At 39.5% G+C, this 17,429-nt stretch overlaps 1 protein-coding gene and 1 long non-coding RNA gene across 3 annotated transcripts in view; one reads left to right on the forward strand and one right to left on the reverse strand.

Annotated features, from left to right (window-relative positions):
• LOC106949639 (uncharacterized) overlaps positions 1-17,429 on the forward strand; it is a 342,173-nt gene that overhangs the window by 228,151 nt on the left and 96,593 nt on the right. The gene's annotated exons all lie outside the window — the stretch shown is intronic.
• det1 (DET1 partner of COP1 E3 ubiquitin ligase) lies at positions 2,676-9,814 on the reverse strand. Of its 2 annotated transcripts, XM_015036021.1 has the most exons (9): positions 9,592-9,813; positions 7,926-8,258; positions 7,163-7,429; positions 6,877-7,089; positions 5,689-5,912; positions 5,461-5,590; positions 4,872-5,062; positions 3,775-3,966; positions 2,676-3,018 (listed from the first exon to the last, which is right to left on the reverse strand). In XM_015036021.1, exons 2-9 carry the CDS (start codon positions 8,172-8,174, stop codon positions 2,829-2,831), a joined length of 1,656 nt encoding a protein of 551 aa, XP_014891507.1. In that variant the 5' UTR covers positions 8,175-8,258; positions 9,592-9,813; the 3' UTR covers positions 2,676-2,828. The 2 variants fall into 2 exon arrangements, with proteins under 2 accessions (XP_014891507.1, XP_014891508.1); XM_015036022.1 differs by lacking the exon at positions 2,676-3,018 and having other exon boundaries at positions 3,882-3,966; positions 4,799-5,062; positions 9,592-9,814.

A 17,429-nucleotide genomic window follows, 5' to 3' on the forward strand; every position in this document is an offset into this window, starting at 1 on the left:
GGGGTCCCCCTGGACAGGTAGCCAGTCTGTCGCAGGCTATGAGAGATCTTTCCTGCCGATAGCCATCAGCATCTGCAATAACTCTGAAGAATTTGAGTTAATGAGTTTAGGGCTGAAACGATTCCTCGAATGATTCGAGTACCTCGATTACTAAAATATTCGTTTACAACAGCCCTAAATGAGTTACAACAACATTTACCTTCCCTTTGGGATCAATAAAGTATTTTTGAATCTGAAAACAAATGATTTTCACTGAGAAGATTCCAGTTTCTGGCGCTCCTGCATCTCTTATATGTGACCTGTTTGCTGTGTGTCCTCCCGCCATGCCAGTTTCCCTTAATTAGTTGATTATCACAGCTTGTTGTCACACAAACACACTGTAATGACATAACATGGCCTCTTTTAGTCCTTCATCTGCATTTACTCTGCAGTAAACGCTTTGCTTCAGTCAGTCGGACACACAAACGTGAATCGGCTGTTCTGTGTAACCAGAGGCAGCAGAACACTTAATCCCCTCCGCACCTGCTTTCCACCTCTGCAGCTGGCCGGACGGCTGCACCTCTCGGCTCCTCGTGTGTTTATTATACATGTCTGCGCAGCTCCGGGGTCTCTGCTGCTGCTGTGACCATTTGCATATTTGCAGATTTCTATCCATGCCGACGTGTGATTAATGATACATTTGAGCTAAGCAGGTGGAGAACAGATGGATGTAGTAAAGAACAGAAGTGTTAAGATCCCATACGCTGCAGAACAGACGGCAGGGATCAGCGTCAGGGTCGCAGCCAGCGACACCTGAAATCGGTTTTTAGCTCTCTGTGTGTGTATGAGCGCGGTTTTTAAAGATACACATTCAAAAATATTTCTGTTAGTTTATAAATCAACAAAATACATTAAAGATCAGCTGTTGTTGGATCAACCTTCCAGAACCTCTCAGGTCTTCTGGTTCTGGGGAAGCAGAATCAGAAACATGGAGAAGCAGCATTCAGCTTCTGTGCACCAAAAATCTGGAGCAAACTTCCAGAAAACTGAAAAACAGCAGTTAACCTGAGTTAATTTACATCTGGACTAAAGCCTACCTGGTCAGAGTTGCTTTTGAAACATAATAAATGAAACATTGACCAACATTTTGATGTGTAACAATGATTTTCTGTTATGTTGTTCTGTTTTGTTCTGTTTCACAATTGACAATTTGATGTGTTTATGGGGTTTTTATGTTTTCACAGAGTAAATCACTTCCAACTGCTTCGTTGTTGAAATATGCTGCACAAATAGTGCACAAAAATCCGTGTAGGACGACGAAGTCCTAGCGCAAAAATTTGCGTGATAGGTGGACAGAGCCTGGCGCTGCAAGTTTGGAGACCTTGTCCCGTTAGGCGACGGGGCCTGGATAATACCTGGATAATACCTGGATAATACCTGTGTTAAACGGACGGCGGAGTCCGGCGACGACAGGCGCTTAAATTCCCTAACAAAAGTATGTTTTTAACTTTTTCTATTCTTTTCTCTTTCTTACTCTTTATTCAATGTCACATGCTGTTTTTATTTTGTTTTTTAATTATGTAAAGCACCTTGAAATGCCTTGCTGCTGAAATGTGCTATACAGATAAAATTTGATTGATTGATTGCACAAATAAACTTGATTGATTAAATTATCTTAATCTTATTGGAAGATTTTAATTAATATTTTCCCATAAGGTTCAGCAATAAAGTTTGTACGAAAGGCTTTATTGTTAGATGTTTTGTTTCTCTGTGGTACTTGACAAGATGTAATGTCTGTTACTGGTTGAAATGTGCTACACAAATAAACTTGATTGAAAATTAACAGCAATAATTTGTTATTTAGTCTATCAAGAGTGAAAAAATGTCATTTTCATCATGTTATAAATCTGTTTATAAACAGCAGACAAACTAAATACTTATCAAGCTAAACATTTAGTTTGAAGCTTACATTTTCATTAGCACACTAAATATTTTGTTGCTAAATAGTTAGCAAACTAAACATTTAGGTTTGAAGCTAAGTATTTAACTAGCAAACGAAATATTTAGTTTACAAACTAAACATTTAATTTGCTAGAAAATATCACGTTAAACTCCAAATATTTAGTTAGCATGCTAAACATTGGCTTCAAACTAAATATTTAGTGTAGATCCAAATATTTGGTTTAAAATACTTAATTTTAGCAAACAAAATATTCAGCTTTGAAACTGTGATCTTTAAAAAACTCCTTTTCTCTTTATACAGACAAAATAACAAAAATTATTGCTGTTAATTTTTGACAGTGTAAAATGTGTGTGTGTGTGTGTGTGTGTGTGTTTCAATGTAAGCTAGATGCATGATGGGAAAAAAACTAAAACTAAACAGATTTATTTTCCAATTCTCCAATACAGGTGAACATTTATGATTCTTTAGAGAAGAAAAAGTCAGACCTCCTTAGTGATAAAAACTTAAAAATCAAATTAATTTTATTGGCTGTATGATATGTAGAGTTAAACATTAAAAAGTAAAACAATAAAAAAAATTAAAAAAAACCAGGAAACGAGAAAGAAACAGGGGAAGCAGAGAAGGAAAGAGGGATCCTAAGGAATCTGGAAAAGTATGGAAGTATTTTAAAGTCTGGAAAAAAAAAAATCTAAAGTTCTTTATCCAACATCATCCGTCCATCTGCCTGTTTTTCTTTTTTGGTTTCATATTGAAATCCAGCTGTGAGAACATCTCCTCTGAGTTTTTATGTCTAGACTTTAAAATCCAGTGAAAACTCGAGTCTGGACGTTTGCAAACAAAAATGTCCAGGATCCCTGAGTGAGGAGCGGAGGACGACTCTCCTCCGTCACGCGGAGACGTGTCTCATGTGGAAGTTGACCACGTACTCCGCGTTGGTCCGCTGAACGGAGATGGCGAACGGTTCGAAGGGATGGAAGGTGAAGGCGACCAGGCGCCGCACGGCGTGGTTAACGGGTCGACCCAGAAGGCCCGCCTGGATCTTAAACTTCAGCAGCCCGGCATCACGGGCGTAAAACCTGCAGAGGCAGAGTGGCTCTGTTAAACTGCTGCATCCAGCCATGTCTTTTTATTTATTTATATTAATTTATTTTCATTAATTTTCCTTAAATGGAAAAAAAACTGTATTTATATATGATCATATTTGTTATTTTTTATTTAATAGATTTTATTTTTTTCATATATATATATACATATATATATATATATATATATATATATATATATATATACACACACACACAGAATTTGAGTTTTTAAATTTTTTTTACAGAAAACAGTATTTTAAATATAAACAGCATTTCAATATTTTTTTTAACTTTTTAATCTGATACATTTTTGTTTTCTATGTTTCTATTTAAATCTATTTCTTTATTAAATGTTTTTAATCTATTGTTTCATTTGCTTGTTCTATTATAATTTTTGTAGATTTAGTTTTATTAAAAATGCATTTCAGTCTATTATTTTTTATTTATTTATTTATGTTTTTTACTTATATATTAAACATTAGAGTCGGTTGATGAATGAAAGACGTGGTGGAAACAAGCAGCAGAAGGATTGACTGTTAATCTGAAAGGAGCAAAGCTGCATCTCTGCACTTTCATCTGAGCAAACGATAAGAAGCAAAAGGTAAAAGCAAACCTCTATGATGATTTTAAATGCCATATAAAACCCTAGAAGCTGTTTCAGTTGAAGTCATCTCTATGTAAACCCCATTAGCCTGACTGCAGGGCTGCGCCATCCGGAGGTGTGCGCGCCCTGATTGGAGTGGCTACCTGATGGGGTGGTCTCCGCAGGTCTTGGGCCTCTCCATCACCGACACCCACTTGTCGTCGTAGCTGAAGAGCGACAGGTCGAGGTAAGGGCTGCTGCTGTATGACTGGGCGCTGATGGGCAGCTGACCGAGCAGCCGCCGCACCGCCTCCGTGTGGCCACCATATTTGGCGTTCACTATGGTGTCTTTGAATCTGGGGAGGAAGAACAGGGAAAAATACTTCAGTTCCGCTTTCTTCTGCTTTGTTTTTCACTCTAAAGGTGACCCATTATGCTTCCTCGAACAGATTAGGACAGGTCTATGATCTATACAAAACACGCTCATTAAAAATCTTTTTTTTTTTTTTAGTCTGATCAGTTCTGCCTATTTTCAGCTGTTTTAGGGACTTTGTCTCTTTAAATCTAAATAAGCTGCTGCTGGCCATGTCCCCCCAACCCAAAGTTTACACTCACACACAATCACTGCAAACGGATGCAGAACTATACAACTATACATGTTTGAAAAGCAGAAGTGGAGCCTCCTGCACAACCAACAAGAATGCAGCAAGTGGTATCTGGATGGTAAGTCAACAAAATTCTTGTCTTTTCCAGCAGCCATTGTATGGTGACCAAACCAACTAACCAAATGTACTGGAGCTCCATTTGGGTTGCTAGGCGACGGGCTGGGCTTTGCTGCGGTTGCTAGGTAACGGGGCAGTTCCTGCTGATTTGTGACGTTACATTCTGTAAGTTTTTGAAACGACTCGTTTTGCATACACTAAAAAGATATCAACTTATTGCAAAAAAAAAAAAAAAAAAAGACTGGGTGTTTTTTTTTCTTAAAGAGGCAGTATTATGTAAATTTGATGTGTAAAATGTGACTTTTTAATCCCTTTAAGTCCCTTTAAGCTCAAGCGAAGCTTTTCCTCCCATAAAGGGTTTTGTCACCAGAATGGGTGAAATTCAATCAGATCTCCGGTTAGCTGAACAGGTTAACGGCCTGGATCTCCTTCCTGTTTCTGCTCAACTCCCCCCGGGCGTCTCTACCTCGTCCTAACGTCTCTCGGTGAAACATCCTGTCCATTCGGACCACGGCGCCAGAGCGGCGGCGGAGCGGTACCTTCTCTGGACCTGGCGGGCGTAGTTGTTGGAGGAGGCGGAGCAGGGAAACTGGACAGCCTGGCTGTGCAGCGTGGCGTTCCTGAACAGGTCACAGAAGTTCTCAAACAGCTCCAGCAGCTGGTCCGACGTGTTCTCGAACACGGCCAGAACTTCCGTGGACACCATGTTGTACACCACGAAGAACGATGGCTGGCAGGGAGACCAGGGGTCAAAGGTTAACACAGCGCAAAAGGCTCAGAGAAAAACATAAGAAGAAAAACTTTCTGTTCCATCCATCCATCCATCCATCCATCCATCCATCCATCCATCCATCCATCCATCCATCCAATCAATCAATCAATCAAAGAAAAAAACTGTTGAAAACAAAGTGAGAAGGTTTGATTAAATTTCTCCATTTGTTTTTTCTGCTCAGACTCCATTTAAATGAACTGTGGATTAATTAAATCCTTCTGTTCCTGCGACAAGTAAAGCTTAGGACTGAGCAGAATCCATTGGACAATTGTTTCCTTGGAAACCCGGCAGGGGGAAATTCTCATCCGATGAAACCGGGGCATCGGGACAAAGAGCGGCGGGGGAGGAATGCATACCTGCGACGGGTCGGTGACTCTGAGCGTCACCACGTCTTCGCTGGTGTACTTGATGAAGAGGTGATGCTCGTCCAGCAGCTGCATCTTCCACATCCGGAGCCGCCTGAGCTGATCGAAGAACTGGAAAAACCTGACGGAACGACTCGGATCAGAACCTAACAAGCCTCAGACACATTCAACTAAAAAAAATCAACTAAGAATGGGAGCTTTGTGAATCGGCGTTGTCACCTCCTCTTGGCGGTGGCGCTGCCGTCCTGCTCGGCTCGCCGCCACAGGTACACCAGCAGCCTGTGCTTCAGGGAGTTGATGGTTTTGTCTGTGTAGAGCCGTGGGAAGCCGGTCTGGCTCTCCGCTTGAGCTTCTGCGTAAACCGCTGACAGCGTCAGCAGGTCGTCCTCGTAACAGAAGCGCCCGATCGTCCTCACGTCCAGAAATGTCCCGTCAGGCGTCACCTGAGGACAGAAGAAGAGACAAAAGGCAGCAGGTGATCATGTGTTTAAATATCTACAAAAACATTAAATGTTTTGTGTAAAGAAAAATACATATTTTTAATAAAACTGGACCATCCATCACTCGTAATGCAACACCATTTCAGTTAGTTGAGTCGACCATCAAATCACATAGGACTAGACACTCAGTAAAGACAGGATGTCCAGAAGAAACTTGGAGGAATTAAAGAAAAGATGCATCATACTTTATATCTTCTTACCCCAGACCACTAGGGGGAGTCTGGAGTACATAAGTAAATATTTTCCTTGGTCTCCATAATTCTGGTTGTTCTCTAAAGAACCTCAGGCCTTCAGTGAATATCTGGATTAATACTCAGAGAACATTAAACCCAAAGACGTTTACTACTGAGTTGACATTAGAAAACAAAGTTGAACTGGTTTATATTCAGGGTAATGTTAATAAATGGGGTAAAGTTAAATGTATGTTGCACTTTTCAGATTTCTTTTGCTTCGCATTTCAATGTTTGTTTTAAATTTCTCAGATAACAAACCAGAAAGATAAGTCCAGATAAGCTGCACTGATGCCTGAACAATCTGAAAAACTTTGCAAATCATTAAGGAATTTAAATGCATGCCGCACTTTTCAGATTTTTTTAGCTTCAGTTCACAACGCTTTTTTAAACGACCCATTTCTCAGCTAAATAAATCTGAAAAATTAGTTCAGATGAGCTGCACCACTTTCTAAAATATCTGAATTACTTTGCAGATCATCTAGGACTTTACATGCACTTTTCAGATTCATTTTTTGTTTGTTTCGGTTCACATTGCTTATTGTAAACGACACATTTACCACCTAAGCAAGCCAGAATAATTAGCCCAGTTTAGTTGCCCTGCTGCCTAAACCATCTGAAAACTGTTGCTGATCCCCTAGTGAAGGATTTAACCCCTTAGGGGACGACCTGCTCACCTGAAAGACGTGGATGGTCTGCTGTTGGACCGACAGCACGGCCAGGATGTTCCTGTAGAGGTAGAGGCCCTGGTTGTGAGACAGGATGATCTTATCACACTTGAAGGACCTGGTGTCGCACAGCCTGCCGGTGTGCAGGTCAATGATGTGCAGGGAGTAATCCTCCAGTGGAGACCGCGGGTTGGGAGTCACTGACTCGTTGTTGCGATACACCTGTTGGAACGTCGGCTATAAATAAAACCTCCGGACTTGGAGGCTGCTTTTCGCTCAAACTGGAGCTCATTACCTCGAAGAAGTACGGCGGCGGATCGTCGGGGACGTAGACGGCAGAGCCGACGATGACGTATCTGCAGTCGTCGGTGAAGAGGCTGCACTCACGGTTCAGGTGCTCTCCGTTCGAAGCCACGTTGGTGACGTGGAGCAGCGAGAAGAAGCGCTGGAAGAGGCGGCTGCGGATGTTGAGGGAGCACTGGTCATTGGCAGTGGACAGAGTCTCTCCTTCCTGGCCTCTCAGCAGGTCCTGAGCTGCCTGGCAGCCTTGGTATTCATAAATCTGAAAGAGAATAGCAACCAAATTCAGCTCAGAGCTAAAACTAACTAAAACATACTGAAGTCATAGATATAACATCCTTTGTTTTTGTTTTTATACGCTACAAAAACATAAAATTTTACCAAGTATTTTTGGTCTAGTTTCTAGTGCAAATATCTTATTACACTTGAATTAACATAAAACTAACTTAGAAGTAACAGTTCAGCAAGATAAGGGAGCTTGTTTTAAGTCAATAATCCTTAATATTGTTTTTTTTTTTTAAAATCACTAGTTCCACTGGAAGATTAATTTCCTTACAACATGGGGAAAAATAGAACTGTAAATATACATATTTATTATATTTATAACTTTATACTCGACAATTATGGCATTTTATTTTATTAACTTGATTTTAATCATAGCTGTTTTGTCTTTTTTGAGTACCAACAGATTTTTGATGCAGGAGTACAACGACAAATAAAGCTAAAATGGTTGAAACGATTCAGGATTCTCCTCTTACCTCCAGCGACGTCTGGTCCGAGGAGAAGGCGATGAAGTAGCGTCCATCCGGTGAGAACTTCCTGAGGAAGCAGGGTGGCTTCTCCACGTTCACCACGGTGAAGTTTGGGAACAGGTTCTGGTGAAAGCAGCGAACCCGGTACCAGTGGGCCCCGGGTCGACCGGAGCAGACCCTTCGCTTCTCCAGGCGGTAGACGACGTTCTGGTTCTGGATCCGCCTGGGCTTCAGGGTCAGGACGTCCTCTTCCATGGTGGCAATCAGAGAACCGTTTCAAACGTCGCTACGTTAGACGGGTGATCAGGTAAGAAAAATGAGTTAGCATTGTCCCGTCTGCTGTGGAAGGACAGAAGAGGAACAATAAGAACCGGTGATGCTGCTACGAAGGAGGCCAACAAACCTGACCCAGTTACACCAGTTCTGTAAGAAATGAGACAAAATTAGGTATGAACCGATCCACTTTTTCAAATCCGATACCGATATCTAAGGTTTAGCATTGGCCTATACCGATCCGATACAGAAAAACAGTTCTAAAGATGTTTCCTTTTTTTAAAAAACCCAGACATAACACTGAATTACAAATTTATTTGATAACTGCACTATTACAGCATGCTTGAATACACCAATAGCATCACGAGCTTGTTCAAAGATGTAAGACAACTTTAATTTATTCAGTCAGGGCAACTAGGAGAATAACAGCTAATGTAATGTAAATAATAAAATTTAACAAAAAAACAATAGATTGAATACCTGGTGAAACATAAACTGCAACAAACCTTCTTTCAAATAGTTCAGAAAGTGCAATTAAGGATTCTAAATATAATGTAAATTAAATAATAAAACATGATGTTGCTTAGAGCTCAAAGTATAGAATTAGACTGAATAGATCTGCCCTTATGGATGGGGAACATTGTCACTTACCTGATCAAGAATTTTTTTCAATATCGGGACCGATGCAGATATTAATCGGTGCATTTTGTTGCTAAAATGTCAGAAAACTATGGCGAGTCACACTTTCAACAGAGTTTCTAAGTACTGAGAAAATGTAAATTAAGTTTAAAAAAAGAAACAATAAAACAATTCTGTCTTTATTTTGGTATTAGAAAATAAAACTAAACCGTCGTCTGATTTAATGTCAGAAGACAAAGATTTTTTATGTTATCTTCAAATATCTGAAACATACCTAAAAACAAACAAACAAACAAAACAAACAAAAGAAATATAAAATAAAAACAGTCAAAACACAGAGAGACACAGAGTGAAGCAAATAGTGAATGAAACAAATATGTGACTCTTCCATCAACAGCAGAACGTCTTTGGTTAAATTAATGAAACTCAGAATATAAATGCATGTTTTAGACCAAATGGTGCAATAAAAGCTACTTCATTAAAGGCCTTTCTGACTAAAAGAGATGTAAACCCTTTCATGAGCTAAAAGAAACAAAGCTGGCTAAATGTGAAGGGCTGCAGCTCCTCTTTGTAATTCATTTGTCATTAAAGCTAAATATTACCCCTAAAATCTCAGCATAAACATAATACTTCTCTAATTTGACATAAATACCAATTAATTTACAATCTAATGTCTGCCTGAGTGAACTGACTTGCTGTCTGTTCCCCCAAGTTCATGAATTTTAGCAGAGAATGAGGCTTAACTTCGATAAAAGCTTACCGTTAATGAGTCAATTTCAAGATCTTCGGCATCTCACTCCACTTAAACTGAGACATCCGGCGTCATTTATATCATAAAATCCCAAACTAAGTGCAAATGTAGCGCTTATAAACCATATTTCCTCAAACAGTCCGAGAAAATCTACAGCTTTTGCTCCGTTTGTTGTTAAGGAAGCGGACAGGAAACGAAGAAGAAGACTGCGGGTCACAGCGCCACCACCTATGCTACAGACAGAAAGTGGTATTACAGTTTCTCATCGAAAGTGAATTCAAACGGTCAGGTTTATTAGCTAAAATTGTGGGCACAAACAAAAGCTTGATTTTCAAGCACTCCTAGCGTACGGAATTAAAGTATAATAATATAAACTTTACAGGGTGGAAAAAAGGGTAAAGAGAAAAATAAAAATATATATATTTGCAACCATTTTTTTTGGATCCAGGATTAGTTGAACATGTTGGCCTAAATATATTCCAATTTTCCTATAACCTAAAAATCGATTTGTGATATGCCAAAACTTATAATTACTTCAAAAATGTATATCTTTTGCTATATTTTTCACCCTTGGACGTCGCCATTTTTTCACTGATAGGTTGATGATGCATAATGGTCCATTCTGTTCTGGACTCTGCAGAGTAAACACAGGAAGGCTAACTTTAGAATAGTTTGTTTATCATATTGCCTTTGACTGGTGTAATTTTAGATAATGCCACACTGTGTCACTATCATAAAAATAAAAATGTAGGTGAATCTGCATAATTTCCCATATGAAAGAAAGGAGAGCGCAGTGGGAGAGCCGGAGTGGAACACAACATCGGAAGAACCTAATCTGTACCTGGGACATTTCACCAGAACATTTGTAGCAGGATAAATGGCTCATGGACCGCTAAAATCCAATGTCACTCCATTGTTATGTAAATTTTGCAAAGCAAGAGATTGCGCCCACTGTCTTCTTCAGAGATTGTCATGTTGTTTCCTTCAGTAGATTATATTACAGCGCCCCTACAGGAAAGGACGGGAACAGTTTGCTCAAAGGGTTTGGTTTCTTTGAGTCAGTGCAGTGAGAAAGAGAACCGCAGCAGCTGAAAATATAACAAATGTTGAAACTTTGGTTCCCAACCGAACCAAATCTATCAGGTGGAAAACAAGCGTTAAGCATCTGACTGTTCTGATATTAAAACGCTCCATGTTCCCAACTTCATTTGACGTTTTACTTTCCATGTAAATTAATCCAAACTGAATTTTGTGTTGAAATTCCCAATATTTTACATATATTTAATGTAAAACCAAGAGCAACTAATGAATTATGAGCCTCTGGGGATCACAGTGCACTGAACATAAATGAGATTCAATTTTCAGGAAAAACCTCATTGTGGCCAAAAAAGAGAGAGAAAAAAAAATGTAGGGCAAATTTACACCTGCTGATCTCACTGAGATGCCAATTTGCTGATCAGGTTGGGGGGGCATGGAGGTTAGCAGGTGAGGAGCACGAGTGCCCCAGAAAACGTTCAATATGATTATAATTGCTTTGCGTAAAATTGGCAGAAAAAGAAAAAGGGAGAGAAAAAAAGGAAAAAATCAGAAATAAACAACAGACCTTCGGCTGCAGTACCTGGAGTGTATATGACAGGCTGGTTTGTTTAGCGTAATTTATTTAACTGATTTGTTTATAACAGCATGCAGCATATGCGACCCCGAGGCGACCTGCGTTTTGCTCCCCATAATGGCAGATAATTAAATTACGATTATCCTCTTTCTGTGGAGCATGTTCTCACAGGCAGGGAACATCTCCGCAAAAGAAAGGAGACACAAAAAAAAGAAAAAAGTTCATCGGTCTTGGACAGGCGCTAATGGTTCTTAGCGCAATTATCTCTGACCGAAGAGTCTCGATTAAATGTCGTAATTTTCCGTAAAAGCACATGTATCGGGCATAAAAGGCGAGCTTGAAAAGAAAAATGAAGAAATGAATGAAGAGAAGAATGTGAAATTATCCACTTTAAAAATCTAATGGCATTTTCCTTTTCATCTGCGGCTGATTAAACCTTTGCCTCAACACGTGGACGAGCGAGCCTCCATGCTTGCATTCAGGCGTGCACAGGTGTTAGCAGCGCAGGTGGTCTGCATGCACATGTGCAGGTGTGTGTGTAAGTGTGTGTGTGTTGCACAGGGTGAGAACCACGCACTATCCTGCGGCTGTTCTGCGGTTATTGTCCCTCTAATAAGCCGCTCAGCACACCGGACGCTCGCCTTAGCTTTTAGCATCAGCCTGTGAAGAACAGAGTTACATCTGAGTGTTTCTGAGCACTTTTTTCAAAAAGACACAGTCGCTTTTTTAGATATTATTTTCCTCCTTGAGGGCTTTTCACAACCCAAAATGCATGCTGTCCATTCTTGCTGCCCCTGTTCACACCTCTTTCGCAGGTGAAACACATTTTGCTCTTGACTGCACGCTCTCAGGTCCAAGCACCCTTTCCTGCAAAATGGAGACGCTGGAAAACTTTTAAGTTCCTTTCAGTGGCTCAGAGGGAAGAAATGCAGGAAGGCCATGTTTTAAAAGTTTAAAGGAGAAAGGCCAGAGCGCTTTGGAAAAGTGAATAATGGAGTTGAACATAGAACAAGCTCCTGAATTGCAGTGATTATCATCATTATAAATTTTTTTTGTTGTAAAAGAGCATTTGCATTAAGAATATAGTGTGAAGCTCCTATATAGAAAAAGGGCACTTAGAAAAGGTTATTCTAAGCTTGGGAAGCAAATCGAGACGCATTGTTTTACCACTTCCTCTCTTCCCCCATCTTTTCATCGCAGACAGTTCTGTTTGGCATTTAACAAAAGCTTTTAACTTTTCCATCCAGCGTAATTTCAGAGCACAATAGGACGTTTTTAGACTGTAACTTTCCAATCTGTATGCACCTGAACTTTTCATGTCTTTTTGTGACAGTGGAAGATTTCAGCTTTTTACAGAGAAATTACTGTGATCGCAAATGCATTATGGTCCGGCAGCCTCTTGCAGAAGAAGGGACTACGGGGGGCTGAGGGGAAGACGGGAAGATGCAGCTTTTTGTGTTTCAGCCGTGCACGGACCAGAGCCGGAAGAGGTCCGGAAACCTCTAAAGTACGCTTTTATTTCCTGTCCTTCTCTGCAGGTCAGTGAATTAGAGGACAAGACTGGAGCAGGGCAACTGGAATTTTTTATTATAGTAATTTGCTCAAATAAATGCAACCCCCAAAAGTCACAAGCCACTTTGGTTGAAAGGGTGTAGTCTCTGATTTGTACAACGTTCTTCTGTCCAGAGACTGTCCTGCAATATTTTTTAGGTTACATCTTCACTGGAGATGAAAATGTAAAGTAAAAAATCTATTTTTGGTCTGTTCTGATGCATCTATTGTAGATGTATTAAGTTGTAAGTAGAATGAACAACCACAAAAAATAAAAATAAAAAATCTGATTTCACCGAAAAATAGGAATTGAGCATCAAGACCTGCTGAGTGATCATAGCCTCTAATTCACCATGCCATTTGGTGGTTAAAGGTGACCTAGTTAGGATAATGAAAATAAAAAACATGCTCATTAAATTTTTTCACTAAATCTCAGAACATGAGATTTCACTTCCTCAGTTCTTCTTATTTTTAGCTCCTCTCAGATTGAACTGTTTTAGGGCGTCTTGTCACTTTTATGCAAATAAGCTGATGTTGGCCACGCCCCTCAACTCAACGTTTTCACTTCATACACGAAAATAGCTGCAAACAAATACACAATTGTGCAACTGCGCTGGAGCTTGACCTCCGTTTGGGTTGCTAGGTAACGGGCTGGGCTCAACTGAGGTTGCTGAGCCCAGCAACAACCCCAGCTATGTTGCTATGTAACCCCTCAGCTGGGGTTGCTATGTAACGGGCTGGGATCAGATGGGGTTGCTAGGTAACGGGCTGGGCTCAGCTGGGGTCGCTATGTATCGGGCTGGGCTCAGATAGGGTTGCTAGGTAATGGGCTGGGCTCAACTGAGGTTGCTAAGTAACGGGCTGGGCTCAGATAGGGTTGCTAGGTAACGGGCTGGGTTCAGATAGGGTTGCTAGGTAACAGGACAGTACTCATTCAGGAGGTTTTTGAAACGACTTGTTTTCAGACACACACACACACAAAAAAAAACATTAACTTATTGCTGTAAAAAAATTTTTAACCACATCAACTGTTTTTAGAAACAGTAGAGACTCAGATGGAAGTACAAAAACATGAAGTTTCAACAAATAACATAAACAAACAAACAAAAATGGGTTTTTTTTATTTTACATTGTGTTTGACACAAAGGAATTCAATTAAAATATAAACTAATGATGCTTGAATCCAAAAATTTGCTTATTAGCTTCTGATTTAATTAGAACTTTATTTTGAAAGTGTATAGACACAATAATAATAGCTATATTATAATATTTAGAGGTAATCATCAAAACTCAAAACGGAAAAGCTTCACAGGGTTTGTATCTGATGTGATTTGTAGTCTCTTTTCAATCTAATTTAAAGTAGCGAGTTTGAAAAAAATATAAAATCTAAATTATTACAATTTGAAATTTCCCTTTATTGTCTTGTGGCATCCTGAAACACGCGTTGGAGGGATCCATTCCTGGAATAAAACACACATCAGCCAATTAGACAAAGTTGTCTTTCTGTCAAAGTCTGAAGAAATTCACACATTGAAACAAACGCAACTCTAATTTAGACACAATCATATAATTACAGGAGCCCACTGATGTATAATGTCTAATAATGTGCTCTTTGTGTCCTGGCTGACTGTGTGGGGGTGTTATAGGGAATATATCAGTCACTGTAAAGGTAATATAAAAAGCACATTAATGAGAATAAATCAACTTTTCTGCGCTGCGACTGAAAAACTGCAACCCTGGAATAAAATTCACCTAAAATTTCCTCTATTTTCCAGTAAATTCAACACATTTTGAAAATATCCTGGAGAACAGGAACTGCATCTTCCCAATTCTGCTGCTGATTTATTAAAAAATGAAAAGAAAAAAAACCCATCTGCGCATTTTCAGCAAAGCATCATTAATTTCAGCTTCTCTCTCTCAATTAACCGCCTGTGTTCCTCCTGCCGTCTGTTATTTAGTTTAGCTGAAAATAAATTCTCCGTCTCTGGAAACTGTGAATATATATATATATGTTTTTCTTCGTCTGTGCGATTGGTTTTAATGGAGGGCTCCTGCTAAATGTTAAACATTTTCAGTATCAATTACATTCTGGTGAGGCATAAGTTTAGTGAAATTACAGCTGCAATCTGTTTTTACTTTTTGTTGTTTTTAATTTTAATATCAACATATTTAATTTTGTATTCATGTTATTGGTGAACAGAGAATCTACATCATGCAGTTGTGAATACACAGTCACACTGTGGCCTCAATAAGTAAACAATGATATAAAACCATTGCACCTAAATTATAAACAATTCACCGGCTGTCTCATAACTTCCTTCTGAATTGTGCACCTGCTTGTACTTAATCAAATGCTTCAGGGTTTTGATGTTGATCTGGAGCATAAATCTCCACTGGACACCGGAATCACAAGCCAAAGTTTTGAAATCAGGGAACATTTCTCCAAGTAAAGTGATCAGAAGTCAGCAAGACAAACTGAATTGTGATTGGTTGATGTAGTTTCCTCCACAACGTTCTCTTTGCATAAAATTATTTATGCAAAGAGAAAGTTATTTATTTCACATTTTTCCATAAGTGAACTGGTACTTTTTCATCAACATTAAGTAATTACCAACAAGCTCCTATGTCTTACTAAAGAAGTTAGTTTTGTCCTATTTCAAGTGAGACATTTGCACCAGAAACTTGACTAAAAATAATTGCTAAAATTGTGTTTTTGCAGTGTTTCTATAAAGAATGTGAACTATATTTATGAAAAGAGCTAGAAATTGCACAATTAACGAAATATTTTTGTCAAAAGGACACTCGTCCTCGTTGTCTCTGCATGTCGTTGCGCCGCTGACCCCCTTCGTGCATTTCCACGTTTTAACATAATGGGAATAAAAACAGAGGCGGTGGCATTTACGGGCGTATTTCTGTGTTTGTGTGCAGAACGAACAGCAGACATTAGGCCGCGATCACGCTTCGGGTCCACTTCTCTCTGCGGGGTCAAACTTTCCGCTCCACTCAGGTGAGGCGCATGAAATAAAAAAAAAAAATCATGACAATTATTTTGCCATTTTTGCCAAAAGTAAAAGAGACCATGCTTAAAGGAAGGGCTTTTTAAAAGAGGTCACCTGAACTTGCCTTGCTACCCTCTCACTTTCCCAATTCAGTGAGGGGCGAATGGTCTTGGTGGGGGACTGAGCGGCTCTGCACATTACAGCCGAGTCTCAGCAGCCAGAGCCAAAGCAGCCCTGTAATTTCTGCCATTTGACAGTGTGAGCTCAAAAGCAGAGTGATGGCCACTTTTCTGTTATTATTCCCTTGGCAGAGTGCTCGCCGAAGGAAACAACCGCGCTTTAAGAACACGTCCATCAGCCGCTGGCAGTATTTGGAACTGGTATTTGTAAAAAGTAACTCTGACATGTTGTATCGTTAACTCTGAAAAGCGAGTGATGTTGCACATGTTACAGTATATAATATCCCGCCCTCCATCTGTCCCCGTCGCCTCATGCATTATATGGCAGCAGCTGCTGTTTAAAATTCTCCCAAGCTGAATTTTGTGTTTTATTCCTGAGGTCTGTGATTGACGAACAGGAGGCAGAAACTTCTCTTGTATTGAAGACGTTGGATGTTTCTAATCAGCTGAAGGTGCTCATTGAGAACATTAGGACGTTTACCAGAGAAGTTCATTTTCTTTCATGTCTCTCATCTATTATTTCCATGGTCATGTTACCCTTTTCCGGTGGTGGCAACTGCTAACTAAAAAGTTAGCTATGCTAACCACAAAACGATAGTTCCACTAAGACTGAAGTGCTACTCTAACATTGCATTTAGTGGAAGCTAATGCAAAAGCGATACTTCAATATGGCATTTAGCAGAAGCTAATGCTAAACCATGCTGAATGTGCCACTGTTATCTTGAAAGCACAATTTGTACCGTTAGCTTGTTTAAGCATGTACGTACCTTACCTTACAGTCCTCTTAGTTCAAAATATAATTTTCTACTTGATTTGTCCGGAACAGAGCAGTGACCAGCACAAATCATAAACATTAGCTCCACTACCATTAACACTGACATGCTCCTCCAACATGACATTGGTTTGGAAAATAGGTCCTTTTATAGAAAGTAATATTTTGGTTAATGTAAATAATTACATTACTTTGTAGATCTACACTTTATATTCTCATGCATTCTGGATACAGAATAAACTTGACAAGGCTTTCAAACCAACTCATATGTGATATTTGCATTTATCTGTTCATAATCTGTTCATAAGTGTTGCATTCCTCTGCATACCTCATTCTTCAGTTGTATGTTGTAAAATAAAGTTTAAAAAAAATAAAATAAAATAAAAAACAAGAGAATATGAAGAGAAGAAATGGAACTGTTGAATAGTCTTCAAAATAAGAGAATGAAAATAATGTCTATCTACTTGAACTCTTAGCCAGAACTTCAACAAACGTTTCAAACTTTATTCAACTGAAAGATCATGAAACAGTCAAGTAAATTAAATTTATGTTAGCAAAATCGCTAACGTGCTGACCAAAACAATTAGCTCTGCTATTAATGCATTAGCACAGAGGTTCCCAAACTGTGGGGCGCGCCCCCTAGGGGGGGCGCCGTGTCATTGCGGGGGGGGGCGTCTGGATGAAAAAAACAAAACATGAACACTGTATGCGCTGGGTTTTTACCTTAGAATGGC

The sequence above is a fragment of the Poecilia latipinna genome, unplaced genomic scaffold (assembly GCF_001443285.1).
Source record: "Poecilia latipinna isolate Pla-1442-1.1 unplaced genomic scaffold, P_latipinna-1.0 Scaffold354, whole genome shotgun sequence".
Classification (NCBI taxonomy): domain Eukaryota; kingdom Metazoa; phylum Chordata; class Actinopteri; order Cyprinodontiformes; family Poeciliidae; genus Poecilia; species Poecilia latipinna.

Bases quoted from the DNA above. Each gene is read 5' to 3' on its own strand.
- det1 (XM_015036021.1), bottom strand. From the start codon at position 8,174: ATGGAAGAGGACGTCCTGACCCTGAAGCCCAGGCGGATCCAGAACCAG. The intron at 7,430-7,925 runs GTAAGAGGAGAA...ATTCTCTTTCAG, and splicing joins CGGACCAGACGTCGCTGGAG to ATTTATGAATACCAAGGCTG. The intron at 3,019-3,774 runs GTAGCCACTCCA...CTGCCTCTGCAG, and splicing joins TGCGGAGACCACCCCATCAG to GTTTTACGCCCGTGATGCCG.